We start from the raw sequence: 26,741 nt of genomic DNA on the forward strand, positions 1-26,741 counted from the left end.
TGCTTTAGGAGTCTTAAGGCTTCCACATGTAATCTCAGTTGTCCAGATTGCGTTTCGCCATCCGTCAGTTCCTGCCTCTTTAAACGGCGTTTTTCCTCCAGAGCTGATGGGAAACTTACGGCTTCTCTGCGTCCCTGAAGGGAAACTTTTGGAAAGCCTCAGATTTATTGAGCATAATGGAGCAGAGGGCATGAAAGCGACGGAGTCCAAACACTGTTCCCCGTGTCTGAGGGAGTGATTTACGTCCCTACACGAGGAGCTCTTGTGCGTGTTTGCATTTGTTTCTCTTTTATCTTCGTTTGGGCCATGATGGCCGCCGCCTTACTGGGACGTGTTTACAGCACCAGTCAGCTCCAGTTTGTTTCCAGAGATCTGCATTGATTCGGTAAAAGCCATTAAAGCAGAAAGACGGAAATAAATAAACCATCAAGACACTTCCAGGAATGTTCTGTGTAAATTTATTAGAAGAGATGCTTTTTTATTATAATCCCAGTTTTTTTAAATATATTTTTTCTACTTAAAATTCTGATTGGTCCAAACGTTCCTAACAAAACCTGCAGGTTTACAGTTTGGAGCATGGATTAAAAAAATGGCGATCAACTTTTCGTTCATATCAGCCATCCTTAAATCCAAGCTGTTTGATATTTTTATTCATTTAATTCATTAAATGGGTCTAAACTGCGTCTTTGTGGCGTCTTGGTTCTGGAAACCAGAGCTGGACTCAGCAGTCCTGAACCGACAGACAGCCGGTTCTGCTGCTCTTTGGGTCCACACCTGTAGTGAAGGTCCTGTCCTGCTTCAGCAGCCATTTTACAGCCGAGAGTCAGCTGTTCTTAACGAAGCTGATTCATTCGTTAAGAACAGCTGGTTTAACCGAGAGGCGCAGTGAACCAGGGGTCAGGAGGTCAAACATGGCGTCCTGCAGTTTTACCTGAAGGTTTGTGATTATTACTGAAGTCACTGCAATGATGCAATTTATCTTCAGTCTGAGCTTGGAACTGTCCTTCAACTGGACCAACAACTGGTTCCTGTGTCCTCTGGTCGGTGGGAACCTCCCACAGGTCACAGCTCAGGCACCAGTTACCCAACATGGTTACTGGTTTTTACTAGCTGGTTAAAATTACAACGTTCACCAGGTGAAAACGTGCAGCAAACACATGAATGATGCAAACAAAACAACTAATGCAAATGAAAAAGCTTCAACTTCAGAAGATTGAAGATAAAATGCTGCAAATAGCAAAAACATCAGTGAGTGTAAAACCCCTCCCAGCCACCAGGGGGAGTCTGGAGTCCGTAATATTCAGGAATACGCCGATAAATCAGCACAAATTTCAATATCTGGGCTGATTATCTATCACGCAAAATGCGATCAGCATCAATAGATAATATGTCTGACACAATGTTGAATAATTTCAGTGAACTCCAATCCAGAACCGCAAAGCATTCTGGGGGATGTAGGCAGAGGAAAGGCTTCACTCGCGCTTTGGGTGCCTAGCAACAGCCTGTGGTAAACATTTTCAGGTTTACCACTGCGCCTCATAACAGATTCATATAAAAACACGGCCTGAGAGGAAACGAAGAAAACAGGAAACGCATCATCAGTTTGTCAACATTTCAGATATTTAAAACTAATCAATAAAACTAATCAATAATAATCAATGAACAGCTTTGCAACCATATTGATCAGCCCTAGTCCAGCTTTCTCCTGGACATCCTGTCTTTACTGGGAGTCTGATCTCGTTTGATTTGGTGGTCGACTCCCCCTGGTGGCCTGGAGGACTTCCGTTTTATACTTCCTGTTTTTGGTGCATTTTTTGTTTAATTTGTTTTTGTGTTTTTGTCTTTTAGAGTTTGAATCATTCATGTGTTTTACATCATGTTTACACCAGTGAATTACCATAGAAGATAAACGATCATAAGAAAAAATTTAAACCCAGATAGTTGTGAGGCTACAGCTCCGACTCTGCAGAGCTTAGATCCGTTTTTCGCTCCTTGGTCTCGTTCTTTTGGATGCATCTTCACTGAACCTCAGGTTAATTAAACAGACAGACTCCTTGTTTTCCTGATGCATGAGGAGTTTCCTCCTGACCTCTGGTACCAGATGTTCTGATTCAATCTTTCGCTCCAATTAATCAGTGCTGCGCTGCGCTTCCAGAACAAACATCACTGCCAAAAATATTAATCCATTGTGGAGAGCAGGACCACAGCTGCTGTTTGCAGGTCCGGACAGGCTGGAGGAGCATTATGGTCTGATTTCAAACATCTGATGAAGAGAAAACATCGGCATCCAGGCTGTGTAACAATGCAGAACCTTCAGCTCGGCTTCCCGTCTTCCTGCCGGCGAACCCAATCAATCAGCCATAAAAACCCAAACAACATGGCGGCTAAAAGCACGGAAACCAGACTGCTTTCCCCCGACGCTCCAGTCCCGATAAGAGAAGAAAGAAAACAGGTTCTGTTCTCCAGCCAGAGCCGCATGCTTCACATAGCGTTCACATGGAGGAGAAACGGACCAGTCCAAGTATCAGTCTGCCAGGATATTCAACAACCTGAAGGAAGGAGACGGATAATCGCCTCACCACAGGGGGCGCTAGAGGCTCTGCTGTTTGTCATTATGACTGATGGAGTCACAAAAAATCCCATCATCATCGATTGTTAATTTATAAACTGATAATAATGACATTTAACTGTTTGATATTCAACAAGGGAATACATGAAACTTTTATCTCCTCACCTACTACGCATATAAAATTAAACAATTACTCTCAACGATTCACTGATTAATCCAGCAAATGCAAGTTTCAACAATTTTTCTGTTTCCTGCAATATTAGCATTGAATTTCCACAAATAAAAACACTAACGGTTCATTCACACCAGATCTGTTCGGTTCCATCCGACTCCAGTCCGTTCGCCTAGAAAGTCCGGTCCGGTCCGGTTGGTTTGTGTGAATGCTAATTGACCTCTGACCTCTGGTCCTCCAAACCTCGGTCTGGGTGAAGTGAACTCTGGTTCGGTTTGAATGTGAACGCCAAGCGGACCAGTGACCGCTCCAAAAGCAGGAAGTGGACTACAGAGCTGGGCATTCTGGGTAAATGGAGCCAAAACAAACGAGCGAGTCCAGCTTTTGTGGGACAAATGGCTAAATATTTTAATGTTTGAAACGTCCCAAACTGCCTGTGCTGTTGAACTGTTAGCATTTCTTTGTTCAATAAGCGTATCAGTAAATATTAAGTTTGAAAATATGCAGCTTAGTGACACAGATCACACTTTATGTGACTGGTGTCCTGAAGAAGCGCTTTGGAAAGCTGTATTTGTGTCGGTGGAGCCATAAAGTTACCCAAAAAATTAACTATAAACAGTTATTTTTGTTGTCATCTCAACAGCACCAATAAATGGTGAAACCCTTTGGGTCTGTCTGGTCCATTCAGTGCTGGGACAGCAGCTTCCTGCTGAGTCGCTGCTGCAGCGCGTCGCCATAAACACAAAGCTTCGCTCTGTTGACTGGATGCTATTAATTACACTAAAAGCTGGAGCTCTGGCACGGCTGCAGCTTATTTATGTGAGTAAAGTCCTGCAGGTTGCCAACATGGAGCCCAGAGGACGGCGGGTGGATCGGACCGCAGCGCGCACAGTACAGTACCAACGCACAAAAATGATAATTAGCTAATTAAAGACGTGCATTTAAACCTAATTACTCATTAACAGAAGCTGCTCAGCCAATGAGACGATGGTGGCTGAAAAACAAAAAGCTTAGCTTAACAGACAGTGATGCAAGCAGTTAATCTGTGTCTGCAAGGACTGAAACACACACACACACACACATCTACAGCAGAAGCATTACATCAGCAGAGGAGCATGAAACTCCACGCTGGTGTGTTTTTTTTGGTTTTGAAACGGTCCATGAACCGCTGCTTTATCCCAAATCCCAGACAGGCGGTCAATCCACTCACACCTTCCTAAACAGCCCCGCTCCTCGTCTTCCTCCGCCTGATGAAGAGTCCACACGCCGAAGGCCCGTTCCCACACACACCCAGCCACTTTTTTCAGGAGGTTACCCCCCCAAACACATGCAGGGGGTGGGGAGGAGTCTGGTTTTACTTGAACATTAACTTACAGCCTCCAACCAAAATAAGAACTTTAGTTTGATCCCAGTTGCCAATTTACTTTCTGCTGTTTATTTCATAAAATAGAGTAAAGTTCATAATGCTGATGGTTTCAATATGGCCGCTCCTTGTATCAACACTAGTAAGCTGTGGTGAAAACATGTTTATTTTATAAGACACAGTGAGGGTGTGTCTAAGATCAATGTTACATAAACGGCTGCAGCTCACAGCGTTTGCTTATGGAAAGTGACGCTGAAAACGTCGGTAGACATCAGGAACCACGGCGTTTTGGGCGCCGCCATTTTGGAATCCCGACGGCTACGTTAGCTGGAACGCAGCGTAGCTTAGTCAGGCTGCAGATGCTAGCTTTAGCATTGTTAACGGCTAATCGTTAGCATGATAAACTCTTTCAAAATGGAGGCTCCGTCGATGGTTCTGTCGCTCAAACGAGACATTTTTAATCATTTGATTCCGTCAGCAGAAAACAAGTCTCTTACTTAACGAGATTAACTTTAGCTAGAAATACTGCAGCAGAAACAAAATCAGTTCTGCTCGGATTCACGGTGAAGCTGGATGCTGGTTCTGTCTACCAAGTCAAGACGTACGTCTAGTTGGACCGGAGCCGTTTTATCTGACAGAGACTGGATTTGGTTTTCATACAGATAAATAAAAAACTCCATCATCAGCAAACAGTTTGATTATCCTAGGCTTAAAATTATGAAATGATTTATTTGATCAGGTTATCCAAAATTCTTGCTCAAAGTTTACATTAGATGTCTTTGCATTCCCACCGGTCTGCTTAGTCCACTTTAATGCAAAGCATTCTGGGTAAAAACAACCAAAACAAACGTGCCAACTCAGAAACAAAACAGAAATCCTACAGCCGATAAAACCTGACGCCTTTTCCATTTTTGTTTCCATTTGGTGAGGAAGGAAGTTGCTAAGTGTCTTCAGAGGTTTTTGTCACCAGCGATGCGGTTGGAAATATATCGTTAATATCGGCGCTAACAGCGATGTTCATATTGCGTATTGTTCCAGTTCTCACAGCTGCACTAAACCCCAGTTTGACCCCAGTTGGTTTCCTTTCTCCAAATCACATGATAGATAATAATAATAATGTCACATGTATGAACTACAGCGAGGAGAGTCGGAAATGATGCAGGATTATATGAATGAAGCGTTTAGAAGTTGGTCTAACACGAAACAGCCGTTTTCATGAAGATGAATTAATCTGATCTCAAAAACCCAGAAGCTGCTCCGCTCTCACAGCTGTCTCTGAACAGCTGGACGTGCAAATCTCTGCAGGAATCTGACCAACTTTTCCCTTCAGCAGGAATAAAGAGGAGGCAGCTGGGCTGGAAGCCTGGGCAGAGATTTCCCCCGCGCCGCCGGGTTTCTCACCGCGGGGCGGTTCGTCCCGCCGAACCGGGAAAAGTCCTTCCAGTGGAGACCACACACGGAGAGAAACCAGCCCAGCTTCACACGGCAAACACACAGATTACAGCAACACGGCGTGAAACTCCTGAAGGCTCGCTCTCACATCCGAACCGGTCCGGTCCTTCACACCAACACAGAGCCGCTCTGGCCGAGCAAACGCAGAAGTTGATGAGGACCGGACCGGACCGGGGCAAACGGCCCTCCTCACCTGGAACACTGCCGTGGCCATCCCGTCCGGATCGCTGCGTCTCTCCGTGTCTCACTGCTGCATCGCCACCTCCCGCCTGCGCCGGACGGCTGAGCCCAGATCCGCTGCGATACCGTGGCGCAGCGCGGAGCCGGAGCCCGGAGTGTGTGTGTGTGTTTCAGGGAGGGAAGAGTGTGTGTGAGTGTGTGTGTGTGTGTGTGTGTGTCCCTCTCAGCCCTCCTCCAAGAAAATGAGCATAAAAATTCCTGAGGAGTCGTAATGTGCGAGAGGAGCAGAGAGCAGCCAGAGGAGAAAGAGGCGGCGCAGTGCAGCACTGGGAGGCTTCCTCCGCCCTCTGGTTCCGACCGATCCACCTCCTTCCACAGCCGGACCCAGAACAGAACCAGACCCAGAACAGAACCTCAAAACCCAGACCAAAACATTGGAATCAGACCCGGACCCCAAAACAGACCCAACACCCACAAACCCAGAACAGACCCAAACAAAAAGTACCCAAACCTAGACCTACAAATCTAGATCCAAACCCAGACACGAAAAGAGAGAAATCAATTTAATTTCCCTCGTAAGGAGAAGAGAAGCAGAGGAATCTGATGCTCATTCCTCATTCTCTGCTTGTTATCAGCTTCTCAGGTTACAGGTTAAATATGAGTCGCCCTCCTGCAACACACACACACACACACACACACACACACACCGTAACTCTCACTTTCTGCACAGCTGCCACATGAGAGGAACTGGCATGAAAGAGGCTCTTGACTCGGTGCAGAGCTAAGCTAACGGTTTAGAGGACGAGGCGCCGGTTTAATGATTATTATTATTAATATTTTCTGAAAAGTTCACAAGTTTCACTCATTTAATGTTTAAGTTCATAAATCTGAAAGAAATCCAGAAATCAAAATCCCAAACCTGTCGGCAGGTTTGGGATTTATAAAATTCTCAATCGGGCTGCACAGTGGTGCAGTTGGTAGAGCTGTTGCCTTGCAGCAAGAAGGTTCTGGGTTCGATTCCCGGTCTTTCTGCATGGAGTCTCCATGTTCTCCCTGTGCATGGTGGGTTTTCTCCAGGTACTCCGGTTTCCTCCCACAGTCCAAAAAAACATGACTGTCAGGTTAATTGGCCTTTCCAAATTGTCCCTAGGTGTGAGTGTGTGTGTTCATGGTTGTGTGTCTCTGTGTTGCCCTGCGACAGACTGGCGACCTGTCCAGGTGACCTGTCCAGGTGACCTGTCCAGGTGACCCCGCCTCTCGCCCGGAACCTTAGCTGGAGAGGAACCAGCACCTCCTGACCCACTGAGGGACAGGGTGAAAGAAAATGGATGGATGGAAAATTCTCAATCAGTTTATCGGGTAAGTAAATCTGAATTTTTATCATGCTAACTTTTTTCATAATGAAAATAAACAATATTGTTTATCGTAATGATAACGATAAACTGTACGATTATAATAACCGGTCCCCATGACCAGGACATGTTACTATGGCAACACGTCACCTGGATGTTGAGCATGTTGACTGTTCTTCAGTCAGAGGCCTTTTCAGATTCACTGTAACACTGACTGCTGCTGCGGCCTGCAGAATAAACATCCACAACAACTCTCTGAAGATCGTTACATTTTTTTCTCTCTGGGATTAATAGATATTATATGAACTGTGGTGTGTTTATGAACTCTTCAGTACCTGTGAGACACTTCAGTCATTTTTATTTAACAGTGGGTTATTTTCTTTTCCTCAAAAACTCACATAAAAAAGAGAAACTATGACTTCATATTATTGAAATTGGCTCCATTATAAGACATTTTTCAGAGGAAATCACGTATTTGTGTTACGGTTTGCTGCTGCTCTCTGCCTCGCCTTGGAGAGGTGAGCAGAACCGTAAAACTAACAGTTAAATGTGTATAATATCCCGCTAATTAGCCTGGCAGAAACCAAAACATGGAAACTGCTGAGAGTTTGGCTTTGAAGTGGAAAGTTTCTGGTGAAAAGCGGCTAAACGTCGAGCATGAAGAGGCGGAGTAATTACAGCAATCAGAAGCGTTTCAGTGGATTCCTCTCCATCCTCCCATTCTGTGGGATTTCTGGAGAAAACCAGCGAAACCAGTGAGACCAGAACACCTGACAGGAACCTTTATAAACGTTTGATCGGCTCGGAGCCGACGGCAGCAGCCGCCTCCTCTGCTGCTTCCCAGCAGACAGACTCAGGAATGTTTGCTGCAAATTTGCTGCACATTAAAAATTATACGTCAACATGGAAAACATGGCCGCCGCTTTGATGCTGGCAGGAGGTAATTATATGGAAGGCAGCACCTTTAACTGCAGTCTCGCTCCCAGATGTCGGGACATTTCATTCGCTATTAATGACAAGGCAGGAAGGAAGGAAGGAAGGAAAGAAGTCAGGAAGGAAGGAAGGACGGAAGGACACACGGCTGGTTTTATACCTGAACCATCAGGAAAAAGCAACGCTGGGATTATTTCTCCAGCTCCTGATTCTAACTAAAGCTTCTCTTTCATTTGTCAGGCCGGAACACCGGAGCTCCTCTTCCCTCCAGACCTGGAGCTTCGTGGCATGGCTGCGATCCGATCAGCCTCCAATCAACTCACAATTAGCTGTAGCTGAGTAACAGAAACCCAACAGTGTTGAACAGCAGCTGCTGCTTCTGCGTGAATGAATTGAAATGACTAGCTCCTCCAGCAGGCGTCTCCTACGTGAAGACGAAGGCAGCTGATGTTGGTTGGTTGGATTTTTGACTGAAATGGAGTCAAATGTTTCACTCCAAATGTTTTTAAGGAGAAACGTAGAATCAAACTGAGGCTACGGAGTTTAAATTACCTCCAATTACAGGGAAACGGAAAACGACAATTCAAACGGATGGAAGAGCTGAAAGTTTGTTACATGAATCCCACTGTGAAGCACGGCGGCTCAGGTGTCATGATGTGTCGATATTCACCAGAATATTCTGGTTTCACAAACTTTAAGCTTAAGCCCCGCCCCCAGACAATTCTGGAAAAATCCAACCAAAGTGGGCGGAGCCGAGAGACACAGAGGGGCGTGGCCAAGAGTCTGGATGAGTAGAGGGTCAGGGGTCAGGTAGCCAATCTCACAACTTAGTCACATATTTAGCAACTCTTCTGGCAAAGTAACTAGCAGCAAATCAACAACCTAAGTCTCTAAAAATGTTTCAAAACGTGACAAATCTCACAATTTAGGAAAAAAAAAAAGACAAGTGACGACTTAAACTTATTTGGAAAAGTGACTTGCAATAAATTAGCCAATTTTTCAAAAAAGGGAATATCGTCAAACGTAGAAACTGTTTAAAAAAAAACATAAAAACAACTAGCAACAATAGTGAAAAAGTTGACTAGCCTCAAATCTACGACTTATTTTAAAAAGCAACTCGCGACAAATTTGGACAAAAATCGGTTAGCGTCAAATCGAGCAACTTGTTTTGAAAAGAGGCTAAAAATCAGCCGCAGTAGCTCCCTTCAGCCCACAGAGGGCAGCGCAGACAGTTTGGTGTTGGAGAATTAAAGACAGTTTTCACAGAAACATAAAGGTGGAGCCCTAAATGAGACGATTTACACACCAAAACAGTTCATTGGTTTATTTGGCGAAAGCTACTCTTTAGTGTTTCCAGACCATCACACTGACAGTCTACTGAATTAGATTCAAATTTCTCAATAAAGTTTTAGAAAAGTACAAAAACATAAGTAGAAAAATCTGTGAAAAAAAAATCTCTAAAACTGAAGCATGAAATCAAAACAACATGAAATCCATGTTTCTCCTGCATGCAGGATTTAACGCCGGATCGTTTCGCCTCTACGTCCAGACAGAAAGATGAAGAGTTAATGAGAGAGAGCGGTCCGGTCCGGTCCGGTTCCAGAGTCTGACTCAGGCTTTCCCACAGCATCAGAGCGCCTTCGCTCCTGCTGCATCAGGAAAATCCTGCGCCTGGAAGCAATGAGCAGATTTCTGGGTGGGGATCTGAAGGAGACAGGGCCAAACCGAAGCGTTGGGGTCGTTTCCAGCCAGCAGAGGAAGCTGGACGTGAAACGTTCACGTGTGTGAACAGAAACGCAAAATGTTCTGACGCTGCTGGCAGATCTGGGGAGCGGCGTCTTAAACCCCGGCTCCTCCATCACTGTCTCCGCCGCTCACTCGGCCCATTGTTGACATTCTTTCCCTAAACTCCTGATTACTCCACGGAGTGCAGCGCTGGGCGTTCCTGTTTGTTTTCTCCGTGTATCTAAGCACATTTCACTACTGTACTCTTACCAAACCCCTGGCCGGCAGCCAGCGCTGGTTGTGAAAGCTGTTTGCTGCTGCAGCTGAGAACATGACAGATTGTTGCTCTTGCTACATATCAGTGCAGCTAGCTGCCCTGTTATTAGCATACCTGAGCTCAAACGGCTCATTTAACACTAAACTCACTGCTTTAAATCCAGAAACGTTCTAGTTTGACATTTTTCAACACCTCTTAGCGGATGATGTTCCCTGCTGGGGAGTCGGCGCGCTGAGGCTCCTGATGTTTTGGACAGCAGGCTGCTGAGCATGTGTTCTGTCCACTGACTGCTAATTGAGTTAGCATGATAGCTGCTGGCTGCGCCCGTCTTTAATCAGCCTCAGCCTCTTTCTGCAGCTACTGTGGCTCCGTATGAACAGATCGTCCCACTGATATGACCGACACTTCTGCCAGGGCACCTTACTCTCAAAATGGCCGACCTGGAAGGCGCTCTGGCAGAGCAGGTTCACCTGCACCGATCCGAGGGACCATTTCCACTTTCCTAAACATTTAGATGGAAAAACCAACTTTGGGCAGGTTGGTAAAAATCTGAGCTTCTTTTAACAACATTTGTCGGTTTTAGAGGAAAATTATTTTGAAAAACCTAAAAACCTGCAGAATGATTGCGCTTATTTTATTAGATAATTAATTTTGAATCTGTTGAACGTGATATGATCAGTGATTGGTTCATCTACTGATGGAGTATTAATGTAAAGCACAAGTCCAGGGACAACATTTGACTTCAAAGGACAAATCAAACAAAAACGTCGAGTCTCATCATGTTCAGATCCTCCAACAGGAAATCTGGAGACATGTTTCCGTAGCGGAGACACGCGGCTGAAAGCTGCTGGTGTAGTTAACACAACATAATGTTTTTCTGTTTTCAGCCTCGGTCAGGATCTCCCCTCCTCCACTCTGAGCCTCTGTGCTTCGGTACATTTGATATTATAGAGAACTGACTGATGTAGTGAATGTTCAGGCAAAATATCCACATTATTAATTCATTTCATGAAGTTTATTTGTAGTTCTTAATGTTGAGTATTTTTAATATCACTCTCTTCTACTCAAATATGCAAAAATGCAAATAAGGCGATGACATCATCCAGCGACTTTTTAAGACAGCCAATGGATAATTTCCTTGTTGTGGATTTGGAAACGATGAACTGAATCCACTTCCTCTGCAGGGCGATCACACTCTGCACTCTTAGCTTGCAGAGCTAGCCGCTACTTAGCATGCTAGCTTGATATCTGACAGCTTCCCCTTTTAGCCCCGACCTGCTTTAAAACTTTATCTAACATCAACTGGTACAAAAAACATAAAACAAGAATCGAATAATCTCTGCTGCTATGCAACTTTTAATCAAAAATACTTTGTTTTTGGCTGTAGCATTGTGGCTATCAACATGCTAGCTACTTAGCATGCTAGCTTGACATTTGACAGCTTCCCCCTTTAACCCAGCCTGCTTTAAAACTACAATAAAGGGTATTAAAAGTTTAAAAGGAGAATGTAATAACATGTTGTCCTATAAATACGTTATACATTGAAGTAAATGTGTTTATATTACCAATGATTTAATATTAATATGTGGATACAAACCTTTTCCTTTGGGCTGAGTTCACCCATATTTATCTGATTATATAGATTTTAAAATCTCCTCACATGTGAGTCTGCAGGTGTTTGAACGGTTTGGAGGTAATAAATAAAGGAAAGGTGGAGCGTTGTCTTCCTGGCTGAAGCAGGAAATTTAAATCTTCAGATGATCGTTCAAATATGTGAAAAATGTTGGAAAAACTTCTGACTTGCCTGCCTTCAACACCTTTAGTCCACAAGAGGTTTTCACCAGTAAAAGGCAGAAATGTATTCTTTTAAAAGTGTTTCAAGGACCCTGACTTGGTAACGTTCAGTGTCCTGATATAATCCCATCAATAATCATTAAACAATTCACCTGTCTGAAATGATTGCTGGCTGTACCACTGAATGTTTTTCCACTCAAATACCTCAGAAATATTAGCTCCTGATTTGCACCCATTACCAAAACAGCCATGAAACTTTCTGTAGGACAGGACAGTGGCTCAGCCAATCACTGTGATTGTTATTTATTACCGCATAAATTGATTTGTCCTCCAAAAGTTCCAGTAGCACCTGCTCAGCATGAAGAAAAAAAACTAAACTACGACTGGAAATGTTTTCATAATTAGCTCCTCAGAAGGAGATATGAGCGTTTCCTTTGGCAAACAAGTGGGAATGAAGGGGAAGACATTCATCAGCGCGCCAGAGGCCTTTAACAGGACCACGAACCCACTGAAAGCACTGAAGGGTCACAAACAACAAATCTGAAATAACAAAGTCACCCAGACTCCACTTTGTCAAAACATTCATCTGGAGAATTTGGAGAGGTGGAAAATTGAAAACAAGTGCTTCATTATCCTGAAGTAAGGAATGAAAAACAGGAGGAAGCAGGAGGAAGCAGGAGGGCGCGTCACTGCGCTTTGCTTTCTGGACATTTTTCCTTCTAGATCAAAACCGTTTCCCTCTCAACAGATGGATTTCATTACTGCTCCAGAAAAACAAAGTCTCAGTTTCCACCTCGGGATGATTTGGTGAATTTGCTGTCAGTAATTTAACAAACAAAAATATCAGCAGGACATTAATTCTGGCAGTTATCTTGTTCTATATCTACTGAGCCGAAACGAACCAGAGCTTCTTCATGGTTTGATGCCATCCGACTTGGTGAAGTTCTGGGTGGAGAGTTTGGCTTCATCTATTATCTCACCCACCGCGTCCAACAGCTGAAGACTGAAGACATCTAGTCAGAACCAGGTAAAACCTCCAGGTATGCCTCAGGGCTCCACTTTGGGCCAAACCTTTTCTGTCTACATTAATGATGGAGTCCAAGCTGCCAGCAGTTCTCATATCCAGCTGTATGCTGATGATCCATCCATCCATTTTCTTGCACCCTTTTTCCCTCAGTGAGGTCGGGAGGGGTGCTGGTGCCCATCTCCAGCCAACGTTTCGGGCGAGAGGCGGGGTCACCCTGGACAGGTCGCCAGTCTGTCGCAGGGCAACACAGAGACACACAGGACACACAACCATGCACACACACACTCACACCTAGGGGCAATTTGGAGAGACCAATTAACCTGACAGTCATGTTTCTGGACTGTGGGAGGAAACCGGAGTACCTGGAGAAAACCCACCATGCACAGGGAGAACATGGAGACTCCATGCAGAAAGACCGGGAATCGAACCCAGAACCTTCTTGCTGCAAGGCAACAGCTCTACCAACTGCGCCACTGTGCAGCCCCGTATGCTGATGACGTCGTGCTAAACATCAAAAGTGTTTTCACTCTGCAACAGCTGGGCCTCATGGCTGGAGATCAGCAGAAACTGTTTTCACAATAATCCAATTAATCACACGATAAATCAAAATGAGATCAATCATTTCCATTTGCTTGATTTATTGTTGTTCTCTTTCTACCAAAAACAGGATTTCTGTTGTTTTGGTTTTATCTAGTCCTTTTCTAAAGGATAATTTTGTTCACAGAGACTTCATAACTGTTTTATTTATTTTGGACATTTAAATGTCTTCCAGTGTTAAATATTAACTAGCGTTTAAATGGAACAGCCTTCACCCTCTTCAAAATAAAAGCATGAATATAAACGTCTAGCTACGTGAAGATTTCTTAAGCTTCGACACAGATGTCAAACTGTGAAAGGTTACAAAGCAGCCAAGTAAAGCAACTTACGCTAAATATTTTCAACGTTAGCAAAAATGCACATTCAGAATTAGCTCGGTTATTAGCAAATTAGCAGAAATGTGTCGACTGCTGGTTAAAATAAGTTTCAAACGCTATTCTCAACAAGCTGCATATTAAGCTCTCTACAACAAACAAAACCTACGAAACGTTTTGTTTGCATCTTGATCGTTTATGACTAATCTCATAAACCTTGTGCTAACATCAGTTAGCAGGATGTAATTAGCCTGTTTTGTTCTCATTTCTTGTGGAAATTAATATGTTTATCTGTTTGTTTGTTTGTTTACTGAAAAGGAAAATGCACCTCTGGCAGAATGAAGCTTCAGCTGTTTGAAAGCATTTTCCAGAGAAAATGGAGGAAAAGTCAAAGGATTCAGACATTTAGAGGAAATTCCTGCCGTTTCTAATCGCTCTGCTTCCCTTCGCTGCTGTTTTTGGCTCCTCTCCGTCGTCACCTTGATGAGAAGTTTTACAAACAAGACTGAACACATATTTTACATCCAGCTGTGAACAAACAGGTCTGATGACCATTTGTTTGGAAGTTAAATATGAAGCTAATATCCTCCAGAAGGTGGTTTACGGGACCAGGTTTGGTTCTGCTTTTAAAAACAATCTTCTGCTTCAGTCTGGACTGAGAAACGATAGCGATCACGCCTGACCCTGTCCAAGTCACTCCCTTGTTTTTCATCTCAGGCTTGTTAGCTAATTACTTCCTGCCCAAAGCGATGGCAAATATCAGCCGAAATGTTTGGAAAAGGAAATAATGCTGCGGGTTTGGAGATGGAAAGTGGCAGATTGGTCCGTTCTGGACGTCGGGTTTGACCTGCGGCTTCCTGAACGTTATCAGCCGCTGTGATCTTCATCTGCATAAAGCCCGGAGCGGGTCGGACAGAATCAGAACCGATGGTTTAATGGAGACGTCTTTGTTAGTTTGGGCTGCAGTAAGGTTTAGGTTAAAAGGCACCCAGCCATCTGTCTAAAGGAAATGACCATATTTGGTCATTTTGGTTGGTTCTGGATAAAATGACACATTTGGCAGCTCCTTCCTGGTTCGGTCATCTAACTCATAATTTAAATTGGAGGTGTGATTTTTAAGCCATTGTTGATGTTCTGACATAAACATCATATTAAATAACTTCTGATGCTCCAGAGAAACAAACTGAAAACTTGTCATGCAAATTTCAAGTGAACTTTTAAAATGTTGCCAAGAATAAATAAATAAATCTGAATTTGGCGCCAACCAGGCTCCCTAAAATGTAATATGTTGACGTGTCGCTGTAATAAACAGGAAGTAGCGGTTGCTAACTAGCATGGAGCAAACATCTCTGAGCTGGAGGTTTGCGGCGCTTCATGCCTCTGGTAAGGCACAGACCTGCCAGCGGATGAGACGCTCGCTGCGTCTTATTCATTAAACCTGTGTCCATCTTTAACGCGTTAGCTCTTAAACGGAAAAAAAACAAAAACCACTTTGACCGAGTGCAAAAACGTTTTTTGTGAAACTGAGAAAGTTATTTTGAATTTTGACATTTTATCCACCATTTCTAATAACGATACGTTCATCTATGTTCCATCTAATTCATGGACGCTTTTACATTTCAGCTGCATTTCCTGTTACTGTTGAATCTGTTGCTGCTTTTTACACTTTAAGTTACATTTAAATAGTTTTTACAATGTGATAAATGTTAAACTTGGTCATGTTAATCAGTTTGGTGATTTCTGTGATGGGAGCCCCCCGCTGCCTCCCTCCCTGCACTTCCTGAGTAAAACAGAAAGTTGCCGTCGTCGGCAACAAGACGCCGTCTCCCTGCTGGATGAGGAGGGGGATGCGTTTGCGCTGTAGAGCTAAATGGACGCTACCGGTTCATGTACGCCATCTTTCTCTAACAGGAAGACGATTCAGAGGATCAAACGGCTCCATCCAGAGGGCTTTATTTTTAGACCTGAGGCGATCTCCAACAAGCAGAAGCTCATCCAATGTAAACATATTCTGGTACATTCAGAGCTTGTTTAGACATTCTTAGCATTTCTTTTTCTCCTCCTGAACCATAAACTCTCCAGGGACCCCCTCCTCTCCGCATCGACAGGCCCTAAAAGGAAGCCGACTCCGGCCTAAAAGCAGCTTTTCATCAAGACCCTTGCTTCCCTTTGGAGTCTGGAGGTGTGAACTGGTGAAGAATGATCTGCTTCTTACCTTGGCTTCACATTTCTTGTGGCACGCCGTTCGGCAAACTGGAGAAAACGCAGAGAGAAACAAAATTAACTCCACAGACACTTAAGATGAAAACGTCCAAACAGGCTTTTCTGAGCAGCTGGACCTGCCCAACATCTCAACACGAGCAGAAGGATGAGAAACCTGCTAATGTGCTAATAGCTGAGCTAATTTTCTACTTGGCTCTTTTGCTGACTTTGAAAATGTTTAGCACACTTAGCCTTAGTTGATCACTTCTGATCTATTTGAAGCTTTGTCTGGAAACCAGCTAGCAGTGGTGAGCAAATGTCCACTAATATGCTAATATCAAAGCTACTTTTTAGCTTAGCACTTTAATGGTTAGCGCACATCCCCTGAATTCATTTTTGGATAAATCCTAAAGCTCTAATTTATGTGGCTGTTTTGTAAACTTTCAGTTGAATAAAGCTAAAATATCTGTGTTCATGTTTTGGTTACCAACTGTTAAGGATTATTCAGTTAGTTAGCTGTTTATATTTATGTATCCTCGCGTCTCCATCCAGGCTAAATCAGCAGCAGAGTTAGCAACACTCAGCAGATACAAAACTGAAGCCATGACAGAACAGTCGGTGCTAAAATATCACTTCCTGAAGAACAACTGCCATGCTGAGCACCGCTAACTGAAGAGTTAGCAATGCTAACCCTAAAGCACTGCTTTTAAACATTAGTGTGCTATGCTAATGTGATAGTCTTACATAACAATTAGTGGAAGCTAATGCTAAGGCACTAATTTAAATCATGTTGATATACATACATCAATGACGTGTTATATCGCCCTCCACAGGGCAGAATTGGTAAATGCTCACCTACCAACACATTAGCGGCTAACGTTGATGAATTCTTAACAGTCGACAACTAAAATTTCAACTTCAAAACAGATGCTGTACTTTATTAAACTGAATGTTTCCACATCAATACGTTAAAATAGCACTTAAGCATCTATCTGAAAAAATGTATTGAAAGGAAACCAAGTTTTCAAATTTAGCTAAAGAGAGCCAAGATAAAATTAGCTCGGCTGCAGCGGATGTGCGCTCACCACTGTTAGCTGGTTTTCAGGGAAAGCTTCATGGATCTAAATGGAAAACAACCAAACCAAAAACAAGCTTTCATAACTGTTGGATTAATTTTCCAACATAAAAACTTTCCCTCCTGGTTCTGCTTCAGCATTCATTCCGGTTACGCAAGAACGAACCGTAAAAGGTCCGAAACCAAGAGAATTCAAATCTAAAATAACAAATCAGGGTAAAATATTTTGTTTTTCATCCATTTGGACGTCTTGGCCCTCCGTCTCCATGTCCCCTCTGTGGACTCCCACCGGGCCCGGGACCAGAGACTGGGCCGACTGGAGCACCTGGACCAGCAGCTCGTAAACCGTCAGAACCTCAGGAAGAACCGGGAACCCAAACACGGCCGAGGTGTCGGCTTTCCAAACAAAGCGGAGCGCCGTGTGCTTTTCCTGGAAGGCTTTCCTCCTCATGTAATGAGTTATTCTTCCTGAGGCCAGACGCATTCCCCCGGCCGGCCGTCCGACCGCGGAGCAGCGCGTAAACATCCGATACCAACAAGAACATGGCCCGGTTCTGGTTCTGGTGTCAGACTCAGATATCTGCAACAAAATACGTCTGTTTTATAAAACCAATACTGATCAAATGATCCAGATGAACACCGGATGAACGCACTTTGGACAACTTCCTGTTGAAGCATAGTGAGTACTTCCTGTTGAAGCGTTGAGAGTACTTCCTGTTGAAGCGTTGAGAGTACTTCCTGTTGAAGCGGTGCGAGTACTTCCTGTTGAAGCGGTGCGAGTACTTCCTGTTGAAGCGGTGTGAGTACTTCCTGTTGAAGCCTTGAGAGTACTTCCTGTTGAAGCGGTGTGAGTACTTCCTGTTGAAGCGGTGTGAGTACTTCCTGTTGAAGCGTTGTATTTCCTGTTGAAGCGGTGTGAGTACCTCCTGTTGAAGCGGTGTACTTCCTGTTGAAGCGGAGTACTTCCTGTTTAAGCGGTGTGAGTACTTCCTGTTGAAGCGGTGTGAGTACTTCCTGTTGAAGCGGTGTGAGTGCTTCTTGTTGAAGCGGTGTACTTCCTGTTGAAGCGGTGTGAGTACTTCCTGTTGAAGCGGTGTACTTCCTGTTGAAGCGGTGTACTTCCTGTTGAAGCTGTGTTAGTACTTCCTGTTGAAGCGGTGTGAGTACTTCCTTTTGAAGCAGTGTGAGTACTTCCTGTTGAAGCGGTGTGAGTACTTCCTGTTGAAGCGGTGTACTTCCTGTTTAAGCGGTGTGAGTACTTCCTGTTTAAGCGGTGTGAGTACTTCCTGTTTAAGCGGTGTGAGTACTTCCTGTTTAAGCGGTGTGAGTACTTCCTGTTTAAGCGGTGTGAGTACTTCCTGTTGAAGCGGTGTGAGTACTTCCTGTTGAAGCGGTGTACTTCCTGTTTAAGCGGTGTGAGTACTTCCTGTTGAAGCGGTGTGAGTACTTCCTGTTGAAGCGGTGTACTTCCTGTTGAAGCGGTGTGAGTACTTCCTGTTGAAGCGGTGTACTTCCTGTTGAAGCGGTGTGAGTACTTCCTGTTGAAGCGGTGTGAGTACTTCCTGTTGAAGCGGTGTGAGTACTTCCTGTTGAAGCGGTGTATTTCCTGTTGAAGCGTTGTACTTCCTGTTGAAGCGGTGTGAGTACTTCCTGTTGAAGCGGTGTGAGTACTTCCTGTTGAAGCGGTGTGAGTACTTCCTGTTGAAGCGGTGTGAGTACTTCCTGTTGAAGCGGTGTGAGTACTTCCTGTTGAAGCGGTGTGAGTACTTCCTGTTGAAGCGGTGTGAGTACTTCCTGTTGAAGTGGTGTGAGTACTTCCTGTTGAAGCGTTGTACTTCCTGTTGAAGCGGTGTGAGTACTTCCTGTTGAAGCGTTGTACTTCCTGTTGAAGCGGTGTGAGTACTTCCTGTTGAAGCGTTGTACTTCCTGTTGAAGCGGTGTGAGTACTTCCTGTTGAAGCGTTGTACTTCCTGTTGAAGCGTTGTACTTCCTGTTGAAGCGGTGTACTTCCTGTTGAAGCGGTGTACTTCCTGTTGAAGCGGTGTGAGTACTTCCTGTTGAAGCGGTGTACTTCCTGTTGAAGCGGTGTACTTCCTGTTGAAGCGGTGTGAGTACAGACTTCAGGCTTGTCAACCGGCTGCTGTGTAGCCGGTGGGAAGCTGGTGTGTAATTACATCACGGCCCGGTCGGGTTCTATTTCAGAACCGGTCGGCATGTTGGGTCAGAACCTCCTGATTACAGACTTTGGCACGCGAGTGACACCGCGACCCGCTGGGTTCCCAGCACCGTCATCGCCATGGCGACAGGAATGTCGGAGTCACAGCAGAAACATGAGCTGATTGTCAAGATTCAATCAAAGCTCAGATTAAATAACTGATTTTAATCATTTTTAATAATTAACAGAATAAATAAAGAGTTTGAATTAGATTTTCTGTTTTTCTTCCATTTCTGATCCTCCATTTGTTCATCTGAGTCTCTGGACGTTTTATCTTTGCATCAATGCAAATTAAACTGTTAGCGTTAATACAGTATTACTGCAGTATTTCCATGAAGAAAGGAGGAACTTGAAATGCCAAAATCTTTATTCGTTCTTTACAGAAAGTGCTGGAACAAAATGCTTTGCTCTGAATTGCTTTACGAATATCGTCTCTGATCTGCTGTAAAGTTCGCGGGTTGTTTTCGTACACTTTGAAATGTACGAAAAAGTAAAAAACAAAGTAAAAACATGAGGCTAGTTTTTCATGGGCCCCCCTGTAGAATCACATGATCAGATCCTGATCAATACAGAAGATTTTTCTGATCAAAACGACGTCCTGATAAATTTACAGCTTTATTTTCTAATATGACTATTTGCTAAAAGCTGCAGTCCTGGTTCTGTTCTGGACCCGGTTCTGTTCTGGACCTGGTCCTGTTCTGGACCCGGTTCTGTTCTGGACCTGGTTCTGTTCTGGACCCGGTTCTGTTCTGGACCCGGTTCTGACCCGTCCCTGCGTCTGTTTCCCGTCAGCCGGGTTTGTTTTGGTTCTGGTGGTTCTGTGATTTCAGCTCCTCTGCTGTGTGAGAAACTGGTCCGTCGGCCCGATAAGCAGCAGAACCGGTCCGCCGGGCCAGAACTCCCTGGTGAGCCTCGGCCCAGGCCCGCATGGAGGACGGCCAGAACTTCCTTATTGGGTGAGAGCAGAGTGGCACTGCGGACCGGACCGGTCCAACTTTCCCTTCTTAGGCAGGGAGAGCAGAGAGGAAGAGGAGGAGGAAGAGGCAGGGGGACGGCCCGGTTCTCCTCGGACCGTTTTCCCCCTCGGGTCCGGGCGGGTCCACTTCGGACCGCCGAACACAATCAGAGGGCGGGGCTCTTCCTCCCCGCCCACTTTCCCCCGCTCTGTTCACACACCGTGAACACACACACCGTGAACACACACACCGTGAACACACACATCATGAACACACACACACCGTGAACACACACACACACACACCGTGAACACACACACACCATGAACACACACACCGTAAACACACACACCGTAAACACACACACACCATGAACACACACACCGTGAACACACACACACCGAGAACACACACCGTGAACACACACACACCGTGAACACACACCATGAACACACACACCGTAAACACACACACACCGTGAACACACACACACCGAGAACACACACCGTAAACACACACACACCGTGAACACACACACCGTGAACACACACACACCGAGAACACACACCGTGAACACACACCATGAACACACACACCGTAAACACACACACACCGTGAACACACACACACCGTGAACACACACCATGAACACACACACCGTAAACACACACACACCGTGAACACACACACACCGAGAACACACACCGTAAACACACACACACCGTGAACACACACACCGTGAACACACACACACCGAGAACACACACCGTGAACACACACCATGAACACACACACCGTAAACACACACACACCGTGAACACACACACACCGAGAACACACACCGTGAACACACACCGTGAACACACACACCGTAAACACACACACACCATGAACACACACCGTGAACACACACACTGTGAACACACACCGTGAACACACACATCATGAACACACACACACCGTGAACACACACACACACCGTGAACACACACACACCATGAACACACACACCGTAAACACACACACACCGTGAACACACACACACACCGTGAACACACACACACCATGAACACACACACCGTGAACACACACACACTGAACACACACACACCATGAACACACACACCGTGAACACACACCGTAAACACACACACACACCGTGAACACACACACACACCGTGAACACACACACACCGTGAACACACACCGTGAACACACACACACACCGTGAACACACACACACCGTGAACACACACACACACCGTGAACACACACACACAGTAAACACACACACACCGTGAACACACACACCGTGAACACACACACACTGAACACACACACACCATAAACACACACACACTGAACACACACCGTAAACACACACACACTGTGAACACACACACACTGTGAACACACACACACTGAACACACACACACTGAACACACACACACCATGAACACACACACACACCGTAAACACACACACACACTGTAAACACACACACACACCGTAAACACACACACACTGTGAACACACACACAACGTGAACACACACACACACCGTAAACACACACACACCGTGAACACACACCGTAAACACACACACACCGTGAACACACACACACACCGTGAACACACACACACCATGAACACACACACCGTGAACACACACACACTGAACACACACACACCATGAACACACACACCGTGAACACACACCGTAAACACACACACACACCGTGAACACACACACACACCGTGAACACACACACACCGTGAACACACACCGTGAACACACACACACACCGTGAACACACACACACCGTGAACACACACACACACCGTGAACACACACACACAGTAAACACACACACACCGTGAACACACACACCGTGAACACACACACACTGAACACACACACACCATAAACACACACACACTGTGAACACACACACACTGTGAACACACACACACTGAACACACACACACTGAACACACACACACCGTGAACACACACACACACCGTGAACACACACACACAGTAAACACACACACACCGTGAACACACACACCGTGAACACACACACACTGAACACACACACACCATAAACACACACACACTGAACACACACCGTAAACACACACCGTAAACACACACACACTGTGAACACACACACACTGTGAACACACACACACTGAACACACACACACTGAACACACACACACCATGAACACACACACACACCGTAAACACACACACACACTGTAAACACACACACACACCGTAAACACACACACACTGTGAACACACACACAACGTGAACACACACACACACCGTAAACACACACACACCGTGAACACACACCGTAAACACACACACACCGTGAACACACACACATCGTGAACACACACACCGTAAACACACACCGTAAACACACACACACCGTGAACACACACCGTAAACACACACACATCGTGAACACACACACACCATGAACACACACACCGTAAACACACACACACTGTGAACACACACACACTGAACACACACACACTGAACACACACACACCATGAACACACACACACTGAACACACACACACCATGAACACACACACCGTGAACACACACACACTGAACACACACACACTGAACACACACACACTCTGAACACACACCGTAAACACACACACACACCGTGAACACACACCGTAAACACACACTCTGAACACACAAACCATGAACACACACCATGAACACACACCGTGAACACACACCATGAACACACACCATGAACACACACCGTGAACACACACCATGAACACACACACCGTGAACACACACCATGAACACACACCATGAACACACACCGTGAACACACACCATGAACACACACACCGTGAACACACACCATGAACACACACCATGAACACACACCATGAACACACACCGTGAACACACACCATGAACACACACACCGTGAACACACACCGTGAACACACACCATGAACACACACCATGAACACACACCATGAACACACACCATGAACACACACCGTAAACACACACACACACCGTGAACACACACTCTGAACACACACTCTGAACACACACACCGTGAACACACACCGTGAACACACACCATGAACACACACCATGAACACACACACACCGTGAACACACACCATGAACACACACCTGGGCGTTTCACCGTGCAGAACTCTTAAACCGGAACTCTTAATTTTTCCCATTTTTATGGGAAAACGATCCTGTGAAATAATCTTTCGGGTCAATGAGGAGGAATTTTGTCCAAATTTTCTGATCCTCAGATTTTTGATCCGAGGATCCCAGACTGAGCTCTGGACTTTGACTAGGCCATGTAGTTGCAGATTAGCTGCTGTAATGTGTAGATGATGACAGACGGTCCAGTTTCTGTGTTCCTTGGTATTAATGTCAGTAATCACCAGCTTCATCTGACTCATACGGCGCCCGTCATCTCCCAGGCCACGCCCCCCTCCGGCCCCGGGTCCCCCCCCCCCCCTACCCCCCCCGGCCGGCCCGGTCCGGGTGGGAGTTCAGCAGGAAACGCCTCGCCTTCATCCAGCTGCTGCTGCTTTCCCGACATGGAAGAGAAGAATCTCTGCTGACGATTCGCTTCATGTTCGGATCTTCCTGACAAAAACAGACACCGACTCCTGTTTGGTTTCTGTCGCCTTACTGTGTGTGTGTGTGTGTGTGTGTGTGTGTGTGTGTCAAACAATCTGGATGGAGTTTGTGGGAAATTTACAGTGAAAACCAGAAACACGTTCATGCATCTCTGCTGCCACCTGGTGGTCAGGAAGCGTTTTATTTATCTGGTAACCACCAGATGGGCATCATAAACTGAAGATCAATTTTATTTTATCTGAATCAAATCCTAAAAACATGATTAGTTCATCTCATATTAGAAAATATTACTCTGGAGTATTTGTTTGTGTGTGTGTGTGTGTGTTTGTTTTTCTACAAATAAGACATTTTCCCCATGAATATTGAACAAGTCATCAATATTCAATAATTTACTTCAAATAAGCTCCTATTTCTTGCTGAAAAGTTACTTCTGAGTTAGTTTTGTTTTATTTCAGGTGCTCTAACCTATTTGCACTAAAAGACTTTCTGTTTTTGCAGTGTAACTCCTACATCCTGCATTCACTTGAACATATAAAAACCAATAACAGAGAATCAAAATCCTGAACCAAACTTCAGGCAATAATAAACTAAACGATCAGCGTTAGGAAAATAAAACCTATTAGAATCCATCCATTTTCTTACACCCTTGTCCCTTAATGGGGTCCGGAGGGTTGCTGGTTCCTCTCCAGCCAACGTTCCGGGTGAGAGGCAGGGTCACCTGGACAGGTCACCTGGACAGGTCGCCAGTCTGTCGCAGGGCAACACAGAGACACACAGGACAAACAACCATGCACACACACACACGTAGGGACAATTTAGAGAGACCAATTAACCTGACAGTCATGTTTTTGGACTGTGGGAGGAAACCGGAGTACCTGGAGAAAACCCACCATGCACAGGGAGAACATGGAGACTCCATGCAGAAAGGCCGGGAATCGAACCCAGAACCTTCTTGCTGCAAGGCAACAGCTCTACCAACTGCACCACTGTGCAGCCAACACCTATTAAAATGAAACACTGAAAGCTTAAGAATACTAAGTTACTCTATTGTAACTTAGTATTCAATAAAAGTCAATTATTTTACTTTTAATCAACTTTACATCAGCTTCACTGAAAATGATATTTTTGTGTGTTTATCATTTTAAGACTCAATATTTGGTGTTTAGGTAAAGAGATAAAGACATTTTTATGTTAATCAAATTCTACCAACACTGTCAACCAATCACACTTAGTCATTTTTTCTTTGAACATTTTTTTAAACACGGTGAATTGCTGCTGGTTTTCTGGGTAAATCATGAATACGGATCAGAAAACTGAAGCAGAACGGCAGGAAGAGAAGATGAGCTTCTGATATTAGACTAAAGGTCTTCATTTACAAACTAAAATCTTTGATTGTCTTCATAAATCTGCTTTGCGGAAACGCTTTGAACAGATGTAGTATCTCAGCCCGTCCAGCAGGGGGCTCACTGGCTCCTCCAGTTTGATTTCTTGACTCCAGATCTGAGCGGTTTGGCTCCATCATGTGGATATTACTGGATTAAAATGTAATCCCATTACACTGGGAGCTAGACCATCATCATCATCATCATCATCATCATCATCATCATCATCATCATGACCTGCAGCTGCAGAGCCAAACAGGAAGTGTTTGTGTTTTTCCAGGACATGTGATGGAGGTTGATCTGAGAAGATCCACACTAAAAGAAAACCTTGGGCTCCTTCAGCTGAGAGTCGGACGGAACGTCAACACCGTTTTATTTCTGCTGATCTGGGAAGAAAGGCAGGAAGCAGCTGGAGCGGCGGTCCAGCCGGAGTGCAGTCGTGGAAAACTACAGCAGCGAGGGATTTGGCCTCTGCTTTCTGCAGAACCAAACATCAGGGAAGACACTTCCTCCTCCAGAACGGCAGCAAGCAAAAGGTTTTCACCCCCAGTAAAGATGAAACTTGATTTATTACAGGGACGAAAAACCTCCAGACCAACCCAGTCCAATGTGAGACAGTGATCACCAGCAGGGGGCACACTTCCACTAATGCCCACAACAGTGGAGCTAATTATTTAGCTCTTCTGCTTTTATGGATAAATTATGAAAGTGTAAATTTAATTGGCTGTTTTGTAAACATTAAGTTGAATAATGTTTACGTTTTGGTAATCAAGAGTGGAGGGCCACATCCGCTAATGTGCTAACACGCTAGTAGGAGAACATAATTATTCACTTAGTGTTATTACTGACTTGGAAAAAGTTTAGTGCACTTAGCTTGCGCTAAGTTAACTTCTGCTATGTACTATGTTGATACAAGCCCTTTAGCATTAGCTTGGTCTAGACACCACAGGGATGTAGCGCTTTAGCATTCAGGGTTTGACTCACCTCTGCAGACGAGTCCGTCCTGCGCGATGCTCTGTCTGCAGACGCTGCAGTGCTTCGTCTTCTTGAACGTTTTCACCCGGAACGTGTGAGAGTGGAGCGCCTCCAACTCCTCTGGCTGCGGGACGGGCAGACAGGACAAAACAAGATTTTACATTTTTAAAGAGTCTTTGTGAACTAAACTGAGGAGCTGAAGCTTCAGTAAGAAAACAGGTGGTAGTTATGGCAACCGAGGACATGTAGTGGTGATGGCAGGCATATGATCAACTAAACAGCTAAACTCAGAGAAAGTCCAAAATAAAATCAACAAATTGTGTTGTCACAACAACTGACCACAGATTTGCCAGACTGTAGCCCCGTTTCCAAGAGCGGAGCTAGCGGGGGCCAAAGAACAATCATGTTTAATTCACACAAAGGCATTCAGAGTCATTTCCTTCACTCAAGGCATAAATGTAAAATCCAATACATACACCATTTTTTGGGATACCGCTCCAAAAGCAGGAAGTGG

At 44.9% G+C, this 26,741-nt stretch overlaps 1 protein-coding gene across 17 annotated transcripts in view; it reads right to left on the reverse strand.

Moving 5' to 3' along the window:
• Positions 1–26,741, reverse strand: part of tns1b (tensin 1b) — a 126,660-nt gene that overhangs the window by 60,779 nt on the left and 39,140 nt on the right. For 15 of the 17 annotated variants that reach the window (XM_081604728.1, XM_081604722.1, XM_081604727.1 and 12 more), the window contains exons 2-3: positions 26,237–26,351; positions 15,971–16,008 (exon numbers count right to left, since the gene is read on the reverse strand). In XM_081604728.1, coding sequence (XP_081460854.1) covers positions 15,971–16,008; positions 26,237–26,351 — 153 coding nt within the window. Of the gene's footprint in view, positions 1–5,749; positions 6,059–15,970; positions 16,009–26,236; positions 26,352–26,741 lie in introns of those variants that run through there. The other 2 variants (XM_081604736.1, XM_081604734.1) reach the window with 1 other exon arrangement.

Source organism: Poecilia reticulata, chromosome 2, assembly GCF_904066995.2.
Source record: "Poecilia reticulata chromosome 2, P_reticulata-male-v2, whole genome shotgun sequence".
Classification (NCBI taxonomy): Eukaryota; Metazoa; Chordata; class Actinopteri; order Cyprinodontiformes; family Poeciliidae; genus Poecilia; species Poecilia reticulata.